Genomic DNA, 17127 nt, shown 5'->3' on the forward strand with positions numbered 1-17127 from the left:
GTGTCAGTTCCCCTTCGTGATCGTTACCTTGCCGCGTTGAAGGGGCTTGCATATCACAATGAAGCAATGACCGGCTATATGAGTGAGTGTCTGTTGACAAGGTCATTGCTTCATTGTGGACAGACCAAATACGATCAGCTGGACAGTCACTGCTGTTCTGTCATTGAGCTACCTCAGCCCAACCATATGGGCTTGAAAACCCCCATCGCCTGCACTCTCGCCATCGTGTGTACCAGTCCAGCACGGCCATCACTACACAAACAGCTGTTTGCAATCAATGGCTGCATACCTTCCACTGCATCTGTGACTGCACATTGTATTATACCTGGCAGTCAGTGCATACCTTTCACTTGAATGGATGGCAGACTTGCCCTCCATAATAGGATTCTCGTGAAAGGCAAGTGGTGTCATCATTGCCCTCCATAACAGATTCTCGTTAAAGTATTTAAAGTTGATTCATCTCATCTACAGCAGGGCCTTAAAAGTCCTCCTGTATTGTTATTTCTGGTCACTACCTCGGGACGTGCATGCCATGCCTGCTGCCTTCCTTGGATGTGTGGTGGTAGCCGTTTCTCAGGCTCCAACTCCGGACCAGAATCGAACCCTGATTCCCCGGCCATTACCCGTGGTCACAATGGCAGACTTGCCCTCCATAATAGATTCTCGTTGAAGGTACTGAACAGCAAGTAGCAAATGTAATTTAAAAAAACAGATGTAAGCTTTAACAATGGTAGAGAAAGGACCATCAAAAGTTGATAAGGCAATCAGACATTACCTGACCTGTTACACTGTGGCGGCCACTCTGCTGTATGCTGTGTCCCCTCTGCAGTGTCATCACTCCTGTGTTACACTATAGTGGCCACTCTGCTATATGCTGTGCCCCCTCTGCAGTGTCATTACTCCTGTGTTACACTATAGTGGCCACTCTGCTATATGCTGTGCCCCCTCTGCAGTGTCATTACTCCTGTGTTACACTGTGGCAGCCACTCTGCTATATGCTGTGTCCCCTCTGCAGTGTCATCACTCCTGTGTTACACTGTAGTGGCCGCTCTGCTATATGCTGTGTCCCCTCTGCAGTGTCATCACTCCTGTGTTACACTGTAGTGGCCGCTCTGCTATATGCTGTGTCCCCTCTGCAGTGTCATCACTCCTCTGTTACACTATAGTGGCCGCTCTGCTATATGCTGTGTCCCATCTGCAGTGTCATTACGCCTGTGTTACACTGTCGTGGCCGCTCTGCTGTATGCTGTGCCCCCTCTGCAGTATCATTACTCCTGTGTTACACTATAGTGGCCGCTCTGCTATATGCTGTGTCCCCTCTGCAGTGTCATCACTCCTGTGTTACACTATAATGTCCCCTCTGCAGTGTCATTACGCCTGTGTTACACTATAGTGGCCGCTCTGCTGTATGCTGTGTCCCATCTGCAGTGTCATTACGCCTGTGTTACACTATAGTGGCCACTCTGCTATATGCTGTGCCCCCTCTGCAGTGTCCTTACTCCTGTGTTACACTGTGGTGGCTGCTCTGCTGTATTCTGTGTCCCATCTGCAGTGTCATCACTCCTCTGTTACACTATAGTGGCCGCTCTGCTGTATCCTGTGTCCCCTCTGCAGTGTCATCACTCCTGTGTTACACTGTGGCGGCCGCTCTGCTGTATGCTGTGTCCCTTCTGCAGTGTCATTACTCCTGTGTTACACTATAGTGGCCGCTCTGCTGTATGCTGTGTCCCCTCTGCAGTGTCATTACGCCTGTGTTACACTATAGTGGCCACTCTGCTATATGCTATGCCCCCTCTGCAGTGTCCTTACTCCTGTGTTACACTGTGGTGGCTGCTCTGCTGTATTCTGTGTCCCATCTGCAGTGTCATCACTCCTCTGTTACACTGTCGTGGCCGCTCTGCTGTATGCTGTGCCCCCTCTGCAGTATCATTACTCCTGTGTTACACTATAGTGGCCGCTCTGCTGTATGCTGTGTCCCCTCTGCAGTGTCATTACTCCTGTGTTACACTGTAGTGGCCGCTCTGCTCCATGCTGTGTCCCCTCTGCACTGTCGTTACTCCTGTGTTACACTGTGGCGGCCGCTCTGCTGTATGCTGTGTCCCCTCTGCAGTGTCATTACTCCTGTGTTACACTGTAGTGGCCGCTCTGCTCCATGCTGTGTCCCCTCTGCAGTGTCATTATTCCTGTGTTACACTGTAGTAGCCGCTCTGCTCCATGCTGTGTCCCCTCTGCAGTGTCATTACGCCTGTGTTACACTGTGGCGGCCGCTCTGCTGTATGCTGTGTCCCCTCTGCAGTGTCATTACTCCTGTGTTACTGTGGCGGCCCCTTTGCTGTATGCTGTGTCCCCTCTGCAGTGTCATTACTCCTGTGTTACTGTGGCGGCCCCTCTGCTATATGCTGTGTCCCCCCTCTGCAGTGTCATTAGTCCTGTGTTACACTGTGGCGGCCGCTCTTGTATATGCTGTGTCCCTTCTGCAATGTCATTACCCTAGGAATGAACATTTGCCAACTGTTTGAAAACATTTCTGCAAAAGTTTGCGAACAGAATGTTCACGGCAAGCCCTATAGACTGCAATGGCAAGTGAATATGGGGGAAGGAGGGCATGTAGTAAAAATGCTTAATTGGTTGACCTGTCCCACTTGCCAAAAAAATGGATCCGTGTTAAAGTATAGGGCTAATGCAAACTCTGTGTAAAGTTTGCGGCAATTTTCTCTGGCTAACATGTTCTATCACTACTCTTCATATGTGCCCCCTTTGGCTGCTGCAGCTTCACGTCTCACTAGTGGGGTCTGCAGTGAGCTTTAATGAAGGGATCTCTTCAGAAGACTTGAGTAACCAGTTCAGCAACATAAGCAGGCTTGGAGTTACCTCACAGGAGTCCTGGAACCCTAGACTTCACCCTCCATGGACCTACAAACCCCCACCAAACTGCACCACAAATGTGCTGGCTGTCCCAGCTGTCACTTCTCCTTTACTTTCCTTGCCCCTCATAGGTAGCTACAGGTGCCCTTTAGTGTCAGGTAGCCAGCGGTATCCTCAATACTAAGTACCTACAGGTGCCCTCAAGTATTAGGTAGCTTGAGGAACCTCAGTATTAAGTAGCTAGAGGTGCTCCCATCTGCAGGGAGATCCCATCAGTGGAATGCTGAGAGCTGGGTGAGGAACCTCTAATTTATACTCTTATAAGTACTCTGCATAGGGAGGGAGGGAGAGAGGCATTTGAAGAGAGGAGTGAGCTGCCTTTCCATCATCAGGCCTACAGTACCTTACGGTAAATCCGGCCCTGAATGTGACGATTCAGATTAACCTTCTGGGGACCGTGCAGCATTAATCCTACGCCGCACTTGTGGCTGCCTAACTCTGATGCAGTGTAGGATTTACGCCACCTGCCATTTCCACTCCCGACGTGATAATGCGCACCCAAGAGGGGAGATTAAGCGGTCATATGACAGCTGACATCTCCCCTCGCGATTGGCTCCTGATCATGTGATCACTACGATCACTGGCCGATCGTTCTGATGGGAAGAAGAGGACGGAGACTCACCTTCCTGATGTTCCCCCGGTGATCGTCGCTCCGCTCTGCTCTATCCGGGATCCCCGTTCACTCTGCCTTAAAGAGACACTGAAGCGAGTAAAAATCTCGCTTCTTGTCTCATATATAGCAGGGGCATGTGTGCCCCTGCTAATCCGCCGCAATACCGCCGCACAACGGGGGTCCCTTACTCCCCAAACCCACCCCCGTAAAATCAACGACCAAATTGGTCGTAGATTTTGCTGCTCCGAGAGGCAGGGCTAACGGCTGCAGCCCTGCCTCTCAGCGCGTCTATCAGACGCGCATCGCCGCCTCTCCCCCGCCCCTCTCAGTGAAGGAAGACTGAGAGGGGCGGGGGAGAGGCGGAGATACGCGTCTGATAGACGCGCATGAGGCAGGGCTGCGGCAGTTAGCCCTGCCTCTATGCGGAAGAGATTCCGCTCTGGACTGGGGTGGGTTTGGGGGTGAAGGGACCCCCGTTGTGCGGCGGTATTGCGGCGGATTAGCAGGGGCACACATGCCCCTGCTATATATAAGAGAAGAAGCGAGTTTTATACTCGCTTCAGATTCTCTTTAAGTGTCGGGTCCCGGCTTGATGACATCATCAAGCTGCGACCCGGAACTTAGCGGCAGTGCAAGTGGGAATGCCGGCAAGAGCGGAGGGGGCTAGAGCTGCTCATCGCTGGAGACTGGGAGGTGAGTAAAGCTTGCTGGCAATACGGGGACACCTGGCTACACTGGGGACACCATGCCTAGCTAACTATACTGTGGATCCGGCTGCCTGACCCCCCAACACACCCCTCCTCCACGCATTTAAAATGGCTTTGTCCTTAAATAAAACCTGTAACAAGAAAAACCTTCCCTGGGGGGTACTCACCTCGGGTGGGCGAAGCCTCCAGATTCTATTGAGGCTCCCCCCGTCCTCCTCGGACCCACCGCGGCCGTGAAAAAGCACAACGTGGATGTAAATATTTACCTTCCCGGCTCCATCACAGGCGCAGTATCGGCTCTCAGCCTCGCTGTCGGGCCGCTCTACTGCACAGATGAAAGTCTCCTGCACCTGCGTAGTAGAGCGGACCCGACGGAGATTGGCTATTTTTGCCTATCTCCGTGCGGAGAGCTGCAACAGTGCCCCCGCTGGAGCCAGGAAGGGTAAAAAAATCTTTTGGTTACAGGTTCTCTTTAAAGGGGGTGGGGGGGGGGGGGGGTTAGGCAGCTGGTCCCTTTTAACTAGAAGATGCAGCAGAATACACAAACCTAATGGTGTTCTTCCTCTTCCAGGATGGGAATTAGCAGAAGATGGTAAGTGAGGAGGAGAAGAATGGTCTCTGTAGAGCTCAGTGTGATCTGGCCTGATACAGAACAATCACCACTTTATATATCTACAGGACATTGCCCTGGGCTACAGAGAGGGTCATGTGATCGCTGCTGAGCAATCTGAAGATCTTTCTGTTACAGGAACTTCTGTGTGCGTCAATCACTGTGTCCCCCTTGTATGAAATGTTCTCACCTTGCCAAACACAACATGTCACTGTTACATCAGACTTATCACTGGACGACATTGGATGAGATGTATTTTTACTTATGTAGAATCTATGCAAAAAATAATGTGGACCACGTTAGTGGCTCTTAGTTCTGCCATCCACCAATTACATTTTAATGAGGATCCCACTTTAGCCTGGAAGGGGTCGGGCATTACAGATGTAGGATACCCCACCCCTGTGACATCATTAATGATGACATCATCAGACTTTCTTATTGGATGCTTCCCAGATGAGAAGCGCTCCTGTAACCGATGGACTCAAAAACACCTCCAAGACAGCAGAGAACAAAGGGAAGAACTTATAGAGCAGTGAGGTCACAGACAATGGCAATGGTTTCACTCACACTGTTAGGGTTACTGTATGTAGGCAACCACCGATGAAGTAAAAGAAGAATGTTGTGATCCCGCCCCCATGTGGGCTTCCCTACATCCTCACCCTCCAGAAGAAAAGGTGTTTATGGATGTGCACTAGTGTGTAAGACACACAGCCCTAATTCTCGATGTCTATTATAGAGTTTGGGATAGGGAAACGTGCATTGTAGAAAGGATTGAAAAATTTAAAATCCAGAAATAAAGGTGAAGGAATAAATGTGCATTGCATTATTGATTTCTGAAACAGAATATCTTATAGCTTCCAAAGATTTTGTTCACAAGTGAATATTCTTGGAATCTTAATTATTGCATAAAGATGAGTAGGCACTTTTTATAAGCAGCCTGTAAGTATGGAGGTCGATCCATCAGGCTGACACAGCGGGCAATTAGCCCTGTACAATATACCCTACATTGTGTACTGTTGCTATGGGTAGGAGGGGGTTGAGTATGGCTTCCTGTGGGTGGGATAAGGAGAACAATGCACTTTATTATTATTTAGTATTTATACGCTTCCACAGCGATTTACAGAGTATATTGTCTTGTCACTTACCTGGTCCTCAGAGGGCCTTACAATCTAATCCCTACTATAGTCATATGTCTATATCATGTAGTGTAGGCATCGTAGTCTAGAGCCAATTTAAGGGAAAGCCAAATAACTTATCTGTACATATGTGGGAGGAAATCGGAGTGCCCAGAAAAACCCATGCAGACACGGGGAGAACATACAGTCTCTGTGCCCCTTGGTATGATTCGAACCGGGGACCCAGCACAGCAAGACGAGAGCACTACCCACTAAGCCACCATGCAGCCTACTGCATTTGCTCATCAGTGTTGCTTAACCCCCTTGGCGGTCTGATTCTTTCCAGATTTTTTTAAAAGCGGTGCAATTTTTTTGCAGGCATTTAGACCCTAAAACCGGGAAACAAAGTCACACTGCAGACAGATCTGCAGCAGCCCAAGCACTCACCTCCCTGGGATCCAGCGCTGCAATTCTCCCTCCGTCCTTCGGGTGGCACTGTACCCTGTTGTGAGATTGCCATCTGTCGTCATGACAACAAACGACGCTCTCACCCGAGCGATACAGAGACTCAGAGGACAGGAAAGGGAATGACTGCTGGCGTCTGGATCCCCCGGGAGGTGAATGAGTGAAAAGGCCGGTGCACGCTATGCTTTGCACAGTTCTGCCAGCAGCTACCACGAGTCATGCTTGTGGTTACCGCTCCTGGCTTGGTTTTTCCACCCCTAGCCTGACTCGTGATAACCGCTAAATATAAGCAAAAGTTGAATGCTTATCAACGTAGAGGGTAGCCTCTGGAAGATCCAGAGGCTACCCATGTCCTCCTCACCTTCACAGACGTTCGCCGTTACCCTCTTCTTCATCGCTGAGTTACCCTCTGTGAATGAGCGCGGCCACACTGGGCCTGCGGGAGTCACGTCTGCACAGTAACACAAAGCCGCTTGGTCATGAACAGAGGAAAAAGCCATGTATGAGTGGCTCCATGCTACTGCACAGGCGGGAACCATACTCTATGTGCCAGTGCGGTTGTGAGAGCAAATCCATCAAGCTCTTTTTGAATTTGCTTAGGGAGTCCTAATACTGGATCGGCGAGGGCGATGGAGGAAACAGCAGGACTATCTAGAGGCCTCCCTCTTTTGAGGTAACTTTTGTTCAAATTTCTACTTCAGGTTCACTTTAAAGGGACTCCGAGCAGTGCGGAAACTATGAAAAGATGCATATCATTTTAAAGCTCTCTTTCTCCTCTTTCCAATGATATATAAACCGCCGCGCTACGCCTTTTAGTTTTCACGATTTTTGCGATTGAAATTGCCGCGGCCGCGATTTCAATCGCGAAAATAAAGAAAACTAAAAGGCGAAGAGAGACGATTTGGGGGTCGTCCGAAAGAGGAGAAAGAGAGCTTTAAAATGATATCCATCTTTCCATAGTTACATTGTATTACACAGGACGACTTTTTCTCAAAGTCAGCAGCTCCATTCAGCAGAAAAAGTCGCCCTGTGTAATACAATGTAACTATGGAAAGATGGATATCATTTTAAAGAGAATCTGTATTGTTAAAATCGCTCAAAAGTAAACATACCAGTGCGTTAGGGGACATCTCCTATTACCCTCTGTCACAATTTCGCCGCTCCTCGTCGCATTAAAAGTGGTTAAAAACAGTTTTTAAAAGTTTGTTTGTAAACAAACAAAATGGCCACCAAAACAGGAAGTAGGTTGATGTACAGTATGTCCACACATAGAAAATACATCCATACACAAGCAGGCTGTATACAGCATTCCTTTTGAATCTCAAGAGATCATTTGTGTGTTTCTTTCCCCCATGCACTGAAGTTTCAGGCTGCTCTTTTCTTCCTGCAAACAGCTTTGCCCTTGTTTGTAATTCCTCAGTATGTGAAAGCCCAGCCAGCTCAGAGGACGATTTATCCAGCTTGTAAAAGATGAGAGAAGCTGCTATAATCCTAAATAACACACAGGCAGTGTGCAGAGAGGGGCCTGGAAGGGGGAGTTCATAGCAGAACGACAAAACTGAAGAACTTGGCAGCCTTCCAGACACAGGCTGACAAGTCTGACAGGGGAAAGATACATTGATTTATTACAGAGACAGTGAAAGTATAAAGTGCTGCAGTTAGCCAGAACACATTAGAATAGCTTTTAGAACTTGTAGGATGATAAAAAACAGGATGCAATTTTTGTTACGGAGTCTCTTTAAAGCTCTCTTTCGCCTCTTTCTGACGACCCCTAAATCGTCACTCTACGCCTTTTAGTTTTCTTTATTTTCGCGATTTAAATCGCAAAAATCGCGAAAACTAAAAGGCGTAGGGCAGTGGTTTATATATCATTGGAAAGAGGAGAAAGAGAGCTTTAAAATGATATGCATCTTTCCATAGTTTCCGCACTGCTCGGAGTCCCTTTAAAGATCCAGCGTGCCAGATATTTACACAGCCTTCCTGGACTCTTGTATGTAAGCTAGATTCTTGGCTACAACGACCCCGAAAGACCAGCTTGTTACATTTCCATCTGTTGTTTTGTGCAATGCTTACCTATGAAAATGTTATAGTGATAGGAATGTTCTGTTATCATATGAAATGGTCAGCCATGTTCCCAATGAAACAAATACAAGAGGTGTGCTCATCAGGGCTGGGTTCTTCTACAAGGCATTCAGAGCACCTGCCTGGAGCCTAAAAGGGGGTTTAGGAGGACCAGGTGGCTGGCAACTGCATCTTCACCACACCCCCTGAGCTTTTAGCCTTTTTACCACTTACTAGCCGACCCGCGTCGTAGCATACGCCGCATCTTCTATCTATCTAATAGAGTACGTGCCTCAACCTTGAAGCAAGAAGAATAAAGGTGGGTACACACATCAGATAAAAGTCTTTGGAAAATCAAAGATCACAGACCAATCTTACCACCCTTCATGTAGTATGAGAGCCATACCTACACAGTCTATTCTATGGAGCTGAACTCCCCATCAGACAGAAATCTTTGCAAGATGCTGCACACACAGATGCTGTACAGACGCAAAAGATCAGTTCCTGCAAAAGATCAGTACCTACAAAATACATTCATAGTCTATATCTGCAGATCTCATACACACCTTGTTTAACGGACAATCATCTGCAGATCAGATCAACCAGGATGGATCTTTGGATCTGCAGATGATTGTCTGATCTGCAGATGAATGTCTGTCAAACAAGGTGTGTATTATGCTGGGCATACATGGTACATTTTCTACCGTGTAATCGAGCGCTTTCTTATTTTCCACTCGTTTCTTCTTTTGTCCTGCCCGCCGGTATCGAGCGCAGAATCGATCCGGCGGGGTATCGGACACGTCGGAAATTATCAATCGAGCCATCAGCGGCTCGATTACATGGTAGAAAACATACCGTGTATGCCCAGCATGAGATCTGCAGATATCATAGACTATGAATGCATTTTGCAGAAACTGATTTTTTGCAGGAACAGATCTTTTGCAGATACTGATCTGTTGCATGTGTACAGCATCTTTGTGTGCAGCATCTTGCAAAAAAATTTGATCTGATGGGGAGTTCAGCTCAATAGAATAGACTGTGTAGGTATGGCTCTCATACTACATGGAAGGGGGTAACATTGGTCTGTGATCTTTCATTTTCCAAAGACTTTTATCTGATGTGTGTACCCACCTTTAGGCTTTCCATTAGAAAATGTATGCGTGCTCAAACACCAAGTTTAACCCTAGGAAGTCTGGCTTTCCAAATCTGGCCTAATTGACTATTAATGAGGCAATGCTCATGCAAATATGCATTTGCTTTCGCATGCCAAACTATGCAGGGTCAAAAAACCAATACTGCAAAGCGGTCGCCCTGCGGGAATAAGTTCATGCTACATTAGCACTATCCAGGAGCGCCACGGGGAGGATTCCCAATGCCCCCCTTTTTATACAACCGGGGGGACCGCAGGGTCCCAGGCTCTCTCACTGCCTGGGAACCACAGTGGCACCCCGGAGGGGGAGGCTGGGTGGCGCAGCCGACCCCCCCCCCCCCCAAGTGTGGCCAGCGCCAGGGAGAGCCGTCCGCACCCACCTCCCAATATTAAAAACAGGCACTTACCTTAACGTCCATTGCGTTCTGCTACATGCGCATTAATTTTCTCATGGAAAGCATTTTTTGCAGTTTGTATCCTTTGGAGGCAGGTGGTGGATGGCTTGCTCTGGTGGTGTGAGCCCTGGAGTGAGTAGTCTGTGCCTGTCCTCCCCCCCCCCCCCCTCTGGAGTGTTGTATGTGAGCCAGCCCTGAGCTCTAAAGCTTGGGGTGACCCATGCTTCACTCCTTTCTCATGTGGTGCCCCCAAGTTAAGTTGTAGCAGAACGCAATGGATGTTAAGGTAAGTGCCTGTTTCTAATATTGGGAGGTGGGTGCAGACGGCTCTCCCGGCACTGGCCATGCTTGGGGGGGGGGGGGGGGGGGAGGGTCGCCTGCACCACCTAGCCTCCCCCTCCGGGATGCCGTTGTGGTTCCCAGGCAGTGAGAGGGCCTGGGACCCGCGGTCCCCCTGGTTGTATAAAAAGGGGGCATTGGGAATCCTCCCTTTGGCGCTCCTGGATAGTGCTAATGTAGCATGTAGCAGTTTCGCATCGAAAATCCCGTTTTCGGTTTTGGCGAATTTTCACGAAAATCTTCAGAAATATTTGCGTTTTCGACCAGCATCGAAAATTCATTGTATGCGGATGCTTATGCCCTTATGCGGAAAAATGTCCACAATAATCCGCATGGAAATTCAGTCTATGCGGAAGTTTATACGGAAAAATGTCCGCAATGATGCGCAAGAAACTTCTCTGAATGCGGACGCTAATGCCCTTATGCGGATAATGTCAGCAATAATACGCAAGTAACGCGAAAATGACTGGCATTAGGCGAAAATTAACGCGAAAAAATTAGATGGAAAATTTGCTTGTCAAAACGAAATTAGGCGAAAATTCGGTAAAAATTTGTCGAAACAAATTTTTGCATTTTCGCTCATCACTGGCATGTAGCAGGGCGACCGCATTGCGGTATTGGTTTTTTGACCCTGCATAGTTTGGCATGCAAAAGCAAATTTGCATTAGCATTGCCTCATGAATAGCCAATTAGGCCAGATTTGCAAAGCCAGACTTGCTAGGGTAGGCCTCTTTACCACGGACAGTTGATAGGCAGTAAAATGCCTCTCAAACTCTTACAACTGCTCACTACTGCCCGGTAACAGCTTGCTGCTGCCTGGTAACTGCTCGCTGCTGCCTGGTAACTGCTCGCTGCTGCCTGGTAACTGCTTGCTGAGCACACAGCTCAACAGTCCGTGGAAAAGAGGCCTTAAACTTGGTAATTGAGCACGCATAAATTTTCTCATGCAAAGTACTTCTTCTTCTTGCTCCAAGGTTGAGGCACTTAGTCTATTATATATATAGATAGATATTATAGTATATTGAAGAGTATCTCCAGCACAGAATGGAAATGAAAACCTGAGCTCTCCTCTATGGCTTCATCTTGTCTCTGGTCCTCTCTTCAGTATTGTGATGGTGCTCCTACAGCTCTGTGGTGACAGCGATGTGAGTGACCGCTGATCCGCTGCTTCTGCATCACAGCCCTCACTTCCAGTGATCAGTTATAGGAAAGGTCAGAGGACTGCAGCCCTGTCAGTCCAACTGCTTCTATTGCTTTCCCGCAGCTCTTTATAATGGAAGAGGGTGAAAATGTTGTCCATCTCTGAAAGGGAGTCAGAAGCTGCTTGCAGTGCTGTCATCAGAGCATCAGATTACTGAATAGGAGGATCAGAGACCTGCAGGAGCCGTACACCTGCAGTGCTAGGAAATACACCTGGACACATTATTTAACCAGCCCGATGCTACGTACACACATGCGACTACGATCGTGCGTTGTTAACGACGAACGATCTTTTAATTGACTAAAGAACGACCGGAGTAAAGTTAGTTCTAAAAAGTGTGTAACGATCACATCGTTAGAACGAACGTTACACCACGTAAAAGCACTTAATGCGCCTGCGCATAAAATTGTAAAGTTCCCTGGAGAAAAAGTGAAATGCGCATGTCCAGCCTGGTACAAACGATCGTTTCCAACGATGTACTACTTTTGCAAACGATCGTCGTTGGTTAAAATCCGCCGAGACAGAACTTTCTTTTGTAGCGATTTGGCTCGTTCGTCGTTTGCCTTAATAGTCGGTGGTTCGTTTTTTGTAACGATCGTCGTTGGTAAAGATCGGGGAACGATCGTTACAAACGACTATAGTCGCATGTGTGTACGCACCTCTAGGTTACTGGTTGCAGAGCCCGAGCAGCAGTGGGGAATGGCCCAAAGCATCTACCAAACCCCAAGCCCCATTTATCCTCAATCCGGCTGTGACTCTTATGTTGTCATTAGACAATTACTGCACTTGAGCCTGATGAAGAGGGATGTGACACGCAAAACACTTTTATGCTAACACTTGTATTCCTTTCTATGTGTTTAAATGTTTCATGCACTGAGCTCATCCTCCTCCCTTCCCAAACTTTACTGTAAAAGCCTCTCTTTAGTTATGGCACATCTCCTAAATTTTTGAGATAAGAAAGAGGGACACTTAAAGGAGTCATCAGGGGAAATATGCTAAAATAAGTGGTACTTACCGGGGGCTTCCTCCAGCTCCAAGCTCCCAGGACGTCCCTCGCCGCAGCTCTGCCCGCAGCCGTTCGCCGCAGGTCCGTCCCGGTCCCCGGCGATGACGTCAGAGCGAACTCTAGCTGTCAATCACCGCCACGTGCGCAGGCACAGTAGTACTGCGCAGTCCGCTCCGGCCCACGTGGCGGTGATTGACAGCGCGGCTGGCGCAGTACAGAGCGACCTGGAGGTCGCTCTGACGTCATCGCCAGGGACCGGGACGGTCTTGCGGCGAACGGCTGCGGGCAGAGCTGCGGCGAGGGACGTCCTGGGAGCTTGCAGCTGGAGGAAGCCCCCGGTAAGTACCACTTATTTTAGCATATTTCCCCTGATGACTCCTTTAAGCTGTGAACCAATCACACATACCACAAGGATTTCATAAGAAAAAATGTATTTTATAATTCAAACCACACTGGTCCTTTCTATCCTGCTTCATTTTCCTTCATATTAACATTTGAAAATAAGAAATAGATCAAATTAAATTATGGGAATAAAGTTTAGAGACAAACACATTTTTTCAGTAGAAATGTTTATACATTTACATAGATCTGTGCAGTCCTGAAAGAGGGAAAAGTGAGGCAGAAAGAAGGGCAGAGGAATTTGGTTCCTAAAGAGGGACTGTCCCTCCAAAAGAGAGACAGTTGGGGGCTATGTTTATGAGGTTTAGGCTTCCTGTGTGATCTGGTAAGGGGGTCCTTTAGTACTTCATCTGATGTACAGAGAATGTGGCAGCTGGTTCAGTCAATCAATGGCCAGCATTCCACCTCTGGTGATTACAGCCTCATTACTTTGCTTGTCTTGTAGAATTTCTACATTGTTATTATTTGTCAATAAAACAGATTTTGCCATAAATATTTGTCAGAGATATTACTCCATTTCTGGTCACAATATCACTTCCTATTAAATTTCCCACCATGCTTTGCAGAGCAGAGGAAGCAGCTGAGTAGCTGGAAAAAGTGGGAGTTGGGAGGATCTCTGTATGCAGTTGTCGTGATTTATTGATTTCATGAGTTTGCTTAAGCTACACATAAACTAGCAATTCCTTTGACCGGAAACCATCTTTCCTGTACACTTTGGGTGACAGTTGTCTAGTGATCCTGTATAGGGATGATCAATGTGATGCAAATATTTCTGAGTTCATTAAGGTTTATTTAAATTTGTATGCAAATTTATGCAGCTTAAAAATGGAACAATTAAATCCCACCAAGGTTTAAATTGGTTGGTGCATTTTCAAGTTGCATAAATTTGCATACACATTTACATAATCCTACATGAACTCAGAAATCTTTGCATCTCATTGATTATCCCTAATCATGTACAGGCATGGAGGCCGGTGCATGCTGTGCTATGGGGAGAGAGGGTGAGGAGGAAGCATTACACTTCTGGAAGTACAATAGCAATCAGCTGGGTAAATCCAACATGGCATATTACCGCAGAGGATGGGGTCCCCTGTACAGTAAGTGGGCTGTCAGATGAAATGATGAAGAGTGATTGCTTTGGGTAGCCAGAGTCCACTGTATACAGCTTTAGAGTAAGGCCATATGGTGATAATAAGAGCATTCCTGCTACTTGCAGAGTGACCCCAACTCACCGTTGTAAAATAATGAATGGAATTCAATAGATAAATTCCAGCTGCAGGCAGAGTGATGTGTTGTAGCGAGGACCTTCGAAAGCACCGCATGAGATATTTGGGACATGTAGACTGCCAAAGTCATTCACTGCTGCAATATGCTAGCCCCGCCCCTGCTTGAGAAGAAGACACGCCCCTGAGGATGGGGAGGTACACATGTTGACCAGAGAAGAAAATGAGTTAATAAAAGGGGTTCCACCTGGAACATCCATCTGTCCTCAATGATGGGAACTTCTGCACCATTTATCATTAACAGACAATGCTGTTTTATCATATTTACCTAGATGTCCTCAATTAAAATGTACATAAGTTACATTGTGGACTGTTACTTTGTAGTAAGTGCATTATTTGTATTTAAAATAAAGGGGCTTTTTTAAATGGCAACAAAATGTCTTCATACAATGGGGAAACTGGGTGAAACACTTCTATTTTTCTTTTAGATAGCAAAACAAGAATTTTACTTTGTCAGTGTTATGCTTCTTTTTCACCAGTAGGTGACAGTAGAGCGCTGCTTATTACCCAGCTTTGAAAAGTAAGCAGCCAGCTGTTAAGGTGGCCATACACTGGTCGATTTGCCATCAAATGCGACCAACAGATAGATTCCTCTCTGATCAGAGGGATCGTATGGCTGCCTTTACTGCAAACAGATTGTGAATTGATTTCAGCATGAAACCGATTCACCACCTGTGGAGCTGCTGCGCCCCCCCAACCCCCCCCCCCCCCCCCACCACCCTGCATACATTACCTGATCCGGCCGGCGCGAGTCCCCCGGTCTCCGCTGTCTTTTTCTCCGCGCTCGGCTCCAGCTTCACTGTACTTCCTGTCCGGGGAAGTTTAAACAGTAGAGGGCACTCTACTGTTTAAACTTCCTGCCGGGACAGGAAGTAGCCAGCTGTAACCCAGAACCCAGCGGAGAAGGAGCAGCGGGGACTCGCGCCGGCCGGAGCAGGTAATGTATTGCCACTAGCGTCGGTCGTCGGGCATTCAAATGCCGCTATCGACGCACTCCCGACCCACCGGCGATTGAGGGAAATGTTCTGTACAGACGGAACGACGGGAATCGTCGGGAACAACCGATTTCCGACGGAAATCGATTGTTCTGTCAACGTTTACGCGACGATTTCACAGTCGATTCGATCACAGTGATCATATCGGCGGGAAAAATCGGTAAGTGTATGGGCCCCTTTAAAGGGAATTCACGTGGTTTCCTAGAAATCACCTGTCGTGCTGTACAGCAGATGGCACTGTACTCATTATATGGAGACGGTAAAGTCCCTCCGTTACTCCACTATAGAGAGACAGGTATAACAAAATTCCACTGCCTGTGTGTCCATGCATAGGGCAACCTGTGGAACCATGGTAGGTAATGCAGATACAGGTAGTCCCCCCGGTTAACGAACGGGATAAGGACTGTAGGTTCATTTTTAACCTGAATCTGTTCTGAAGTCAGAACAATGTGCTCTCTCTGTCCCCTTACCTCCTCTGTGCCCCCTCTGTGTCACCTCTGCCTCCTGTACCTGCTTATACAAGTTTAAAAGCCATTTTTCTTTGAATTTTTTCTTATCGATTTTCTCAAAAACTACAAGTCCAATTTGAAAAAAAAAATTGGGGGGCGTGTTCCCATGGAAACACTGAATCCATGCCGTTTGTGTAACGGCGGGTCATTCGTAAGTCGGGCGTTCGTAAGTTGGGGACTACCTGTATTACCTAAGACCAGCAGAGCACCAAGACAAGACCAGCACCAAAACATATCCCCATATTACCTACCATTGTCATGTCTATGTAGTGTATGAATCATTGTCTAGGGTCAATTTAGGGGGAAGCCAATGAACGTTTCTGTATGTATTTGGCATGTGGGAGGAAACCAAGGTAGACACAGGAAGAACATACAAACTCCATGCAGACGGTGCCCTGGCTGGGATTCGAACCGGTGACCCAGTACTTCAAGGCGAGAGTTCTAGAAGGTGGCACGTGAAAGACTGGCCCAGCTGCCTGTCTTGAACATGAATATAGAAGCAAACGTTGGCTGGCCTGTCCTCCTCATGTGCCTCTTGCTCTATCCCTGCTGTGACCTCTGCGGCTTTACTGAAGCCTGAGTCACCTGCATTTATGTATGGGAACATTACCCATACAGCAGCAAATACAGGCAACACATGCTTTAATAAACTGAGGACACACAGCAGGGACTGATCAAGAGGTGTACGAGGACCGGTTAGCACCTACCTGTAAACCTGCACATGTGACAGGTAACAGGGCCAGTCTTTCGTGCACCACCCTGTATATAGCTAGCTCGTGGCCTAGAGAAGAAACCGAGTGCACTCAAAAACAGGCACTTGAAAAAAAAAAAAAAAAGGTGTGTGGGGTGAATCCAACAGGAAGGTGGTATAGAGATTAATGTAATGCCTCGATCAGGGCAATGACCGGTAAAAAGAGCGCTGATAAAATAGCGAGCAGTGTGGTTGCCAGCTATGCAAAGTGCGGCTACAAATGGTAAACCTGGCACCCGCTATTTAACCACTTGCCGACCAGTGGATTTTACACTGATCGGTGCTGCGTGGGCTCTACAGCCCGCAGCACCGATCAGGAGTCCAGCAGGGCGATCAGACTACCCCCCTTTTTTCCCCACTAGGGGGATGTCCTGCTGGGGGGGTCTGATCGCCGCCGGCCATCTGCGTTTTGCGGGGGGGGGCTTCTCAAAGCCCCCCTCCGCAGCCATTTCTGCCCTCCCGCTCCTTACCTCCCTCCCTCCCTCTCTCCGTAATGCGCAGGACGGAGTTCCGTCCTGCGCATTGTAGGATAGGCTTCAGCCTATCATATGCCGGCGATCCCCGGCCAATCAGAGGCCGGGGATCGCCGATCTGCCTGACGGC

The 17127-nt window shown here is 47.9% G+C and overlaps 1 protein-coding gene across 2 annotated transcripts in view; it reads left to right on the forward strand.

The window, feature by feature from the left end:
* Positions 1-5667, forward strand: part of LOC137528726 (class I histocompatibility antigen, F10 alpha chain-like) — a 116134-nt gene extending 110467 nt beyond the window's left edge. For both annotated transcript variants that reach the window (XM_068250238.1, XM_068250239.1), the window contains exons 7-8: positions 4817-4837; positions 4924-5667. In XM_068250238.1, coding sequence (XP_068106339.1) covers positions 4817-4837; positions 4924-4967 — 65 coding nt within the window. In that variant the 3' untranslated portion in view covers positions 4968-5667. The remainder of the gene's footprint in view (positions 1-4816; positions 4838-4923) is intronic.
* Positions 5668-17127: the final 11460 nt, after the last annotated feature.

This window comes from Hyperolius riggenbachi, chromosome 8 (genome assembly GCF_040937935.1).
Source record: "Hyperolius riggenbachi isolate aHypRig1 chromosome 8, aHypRig1.pri, whole genome shotgun sequence".
Taxonomy (NCBI): Eukaryota; Metazoa; Chordata; class Amphibia; order Anura; family Hyperoliidae; genus Hyperolius; species Hyperolius riggenbachi.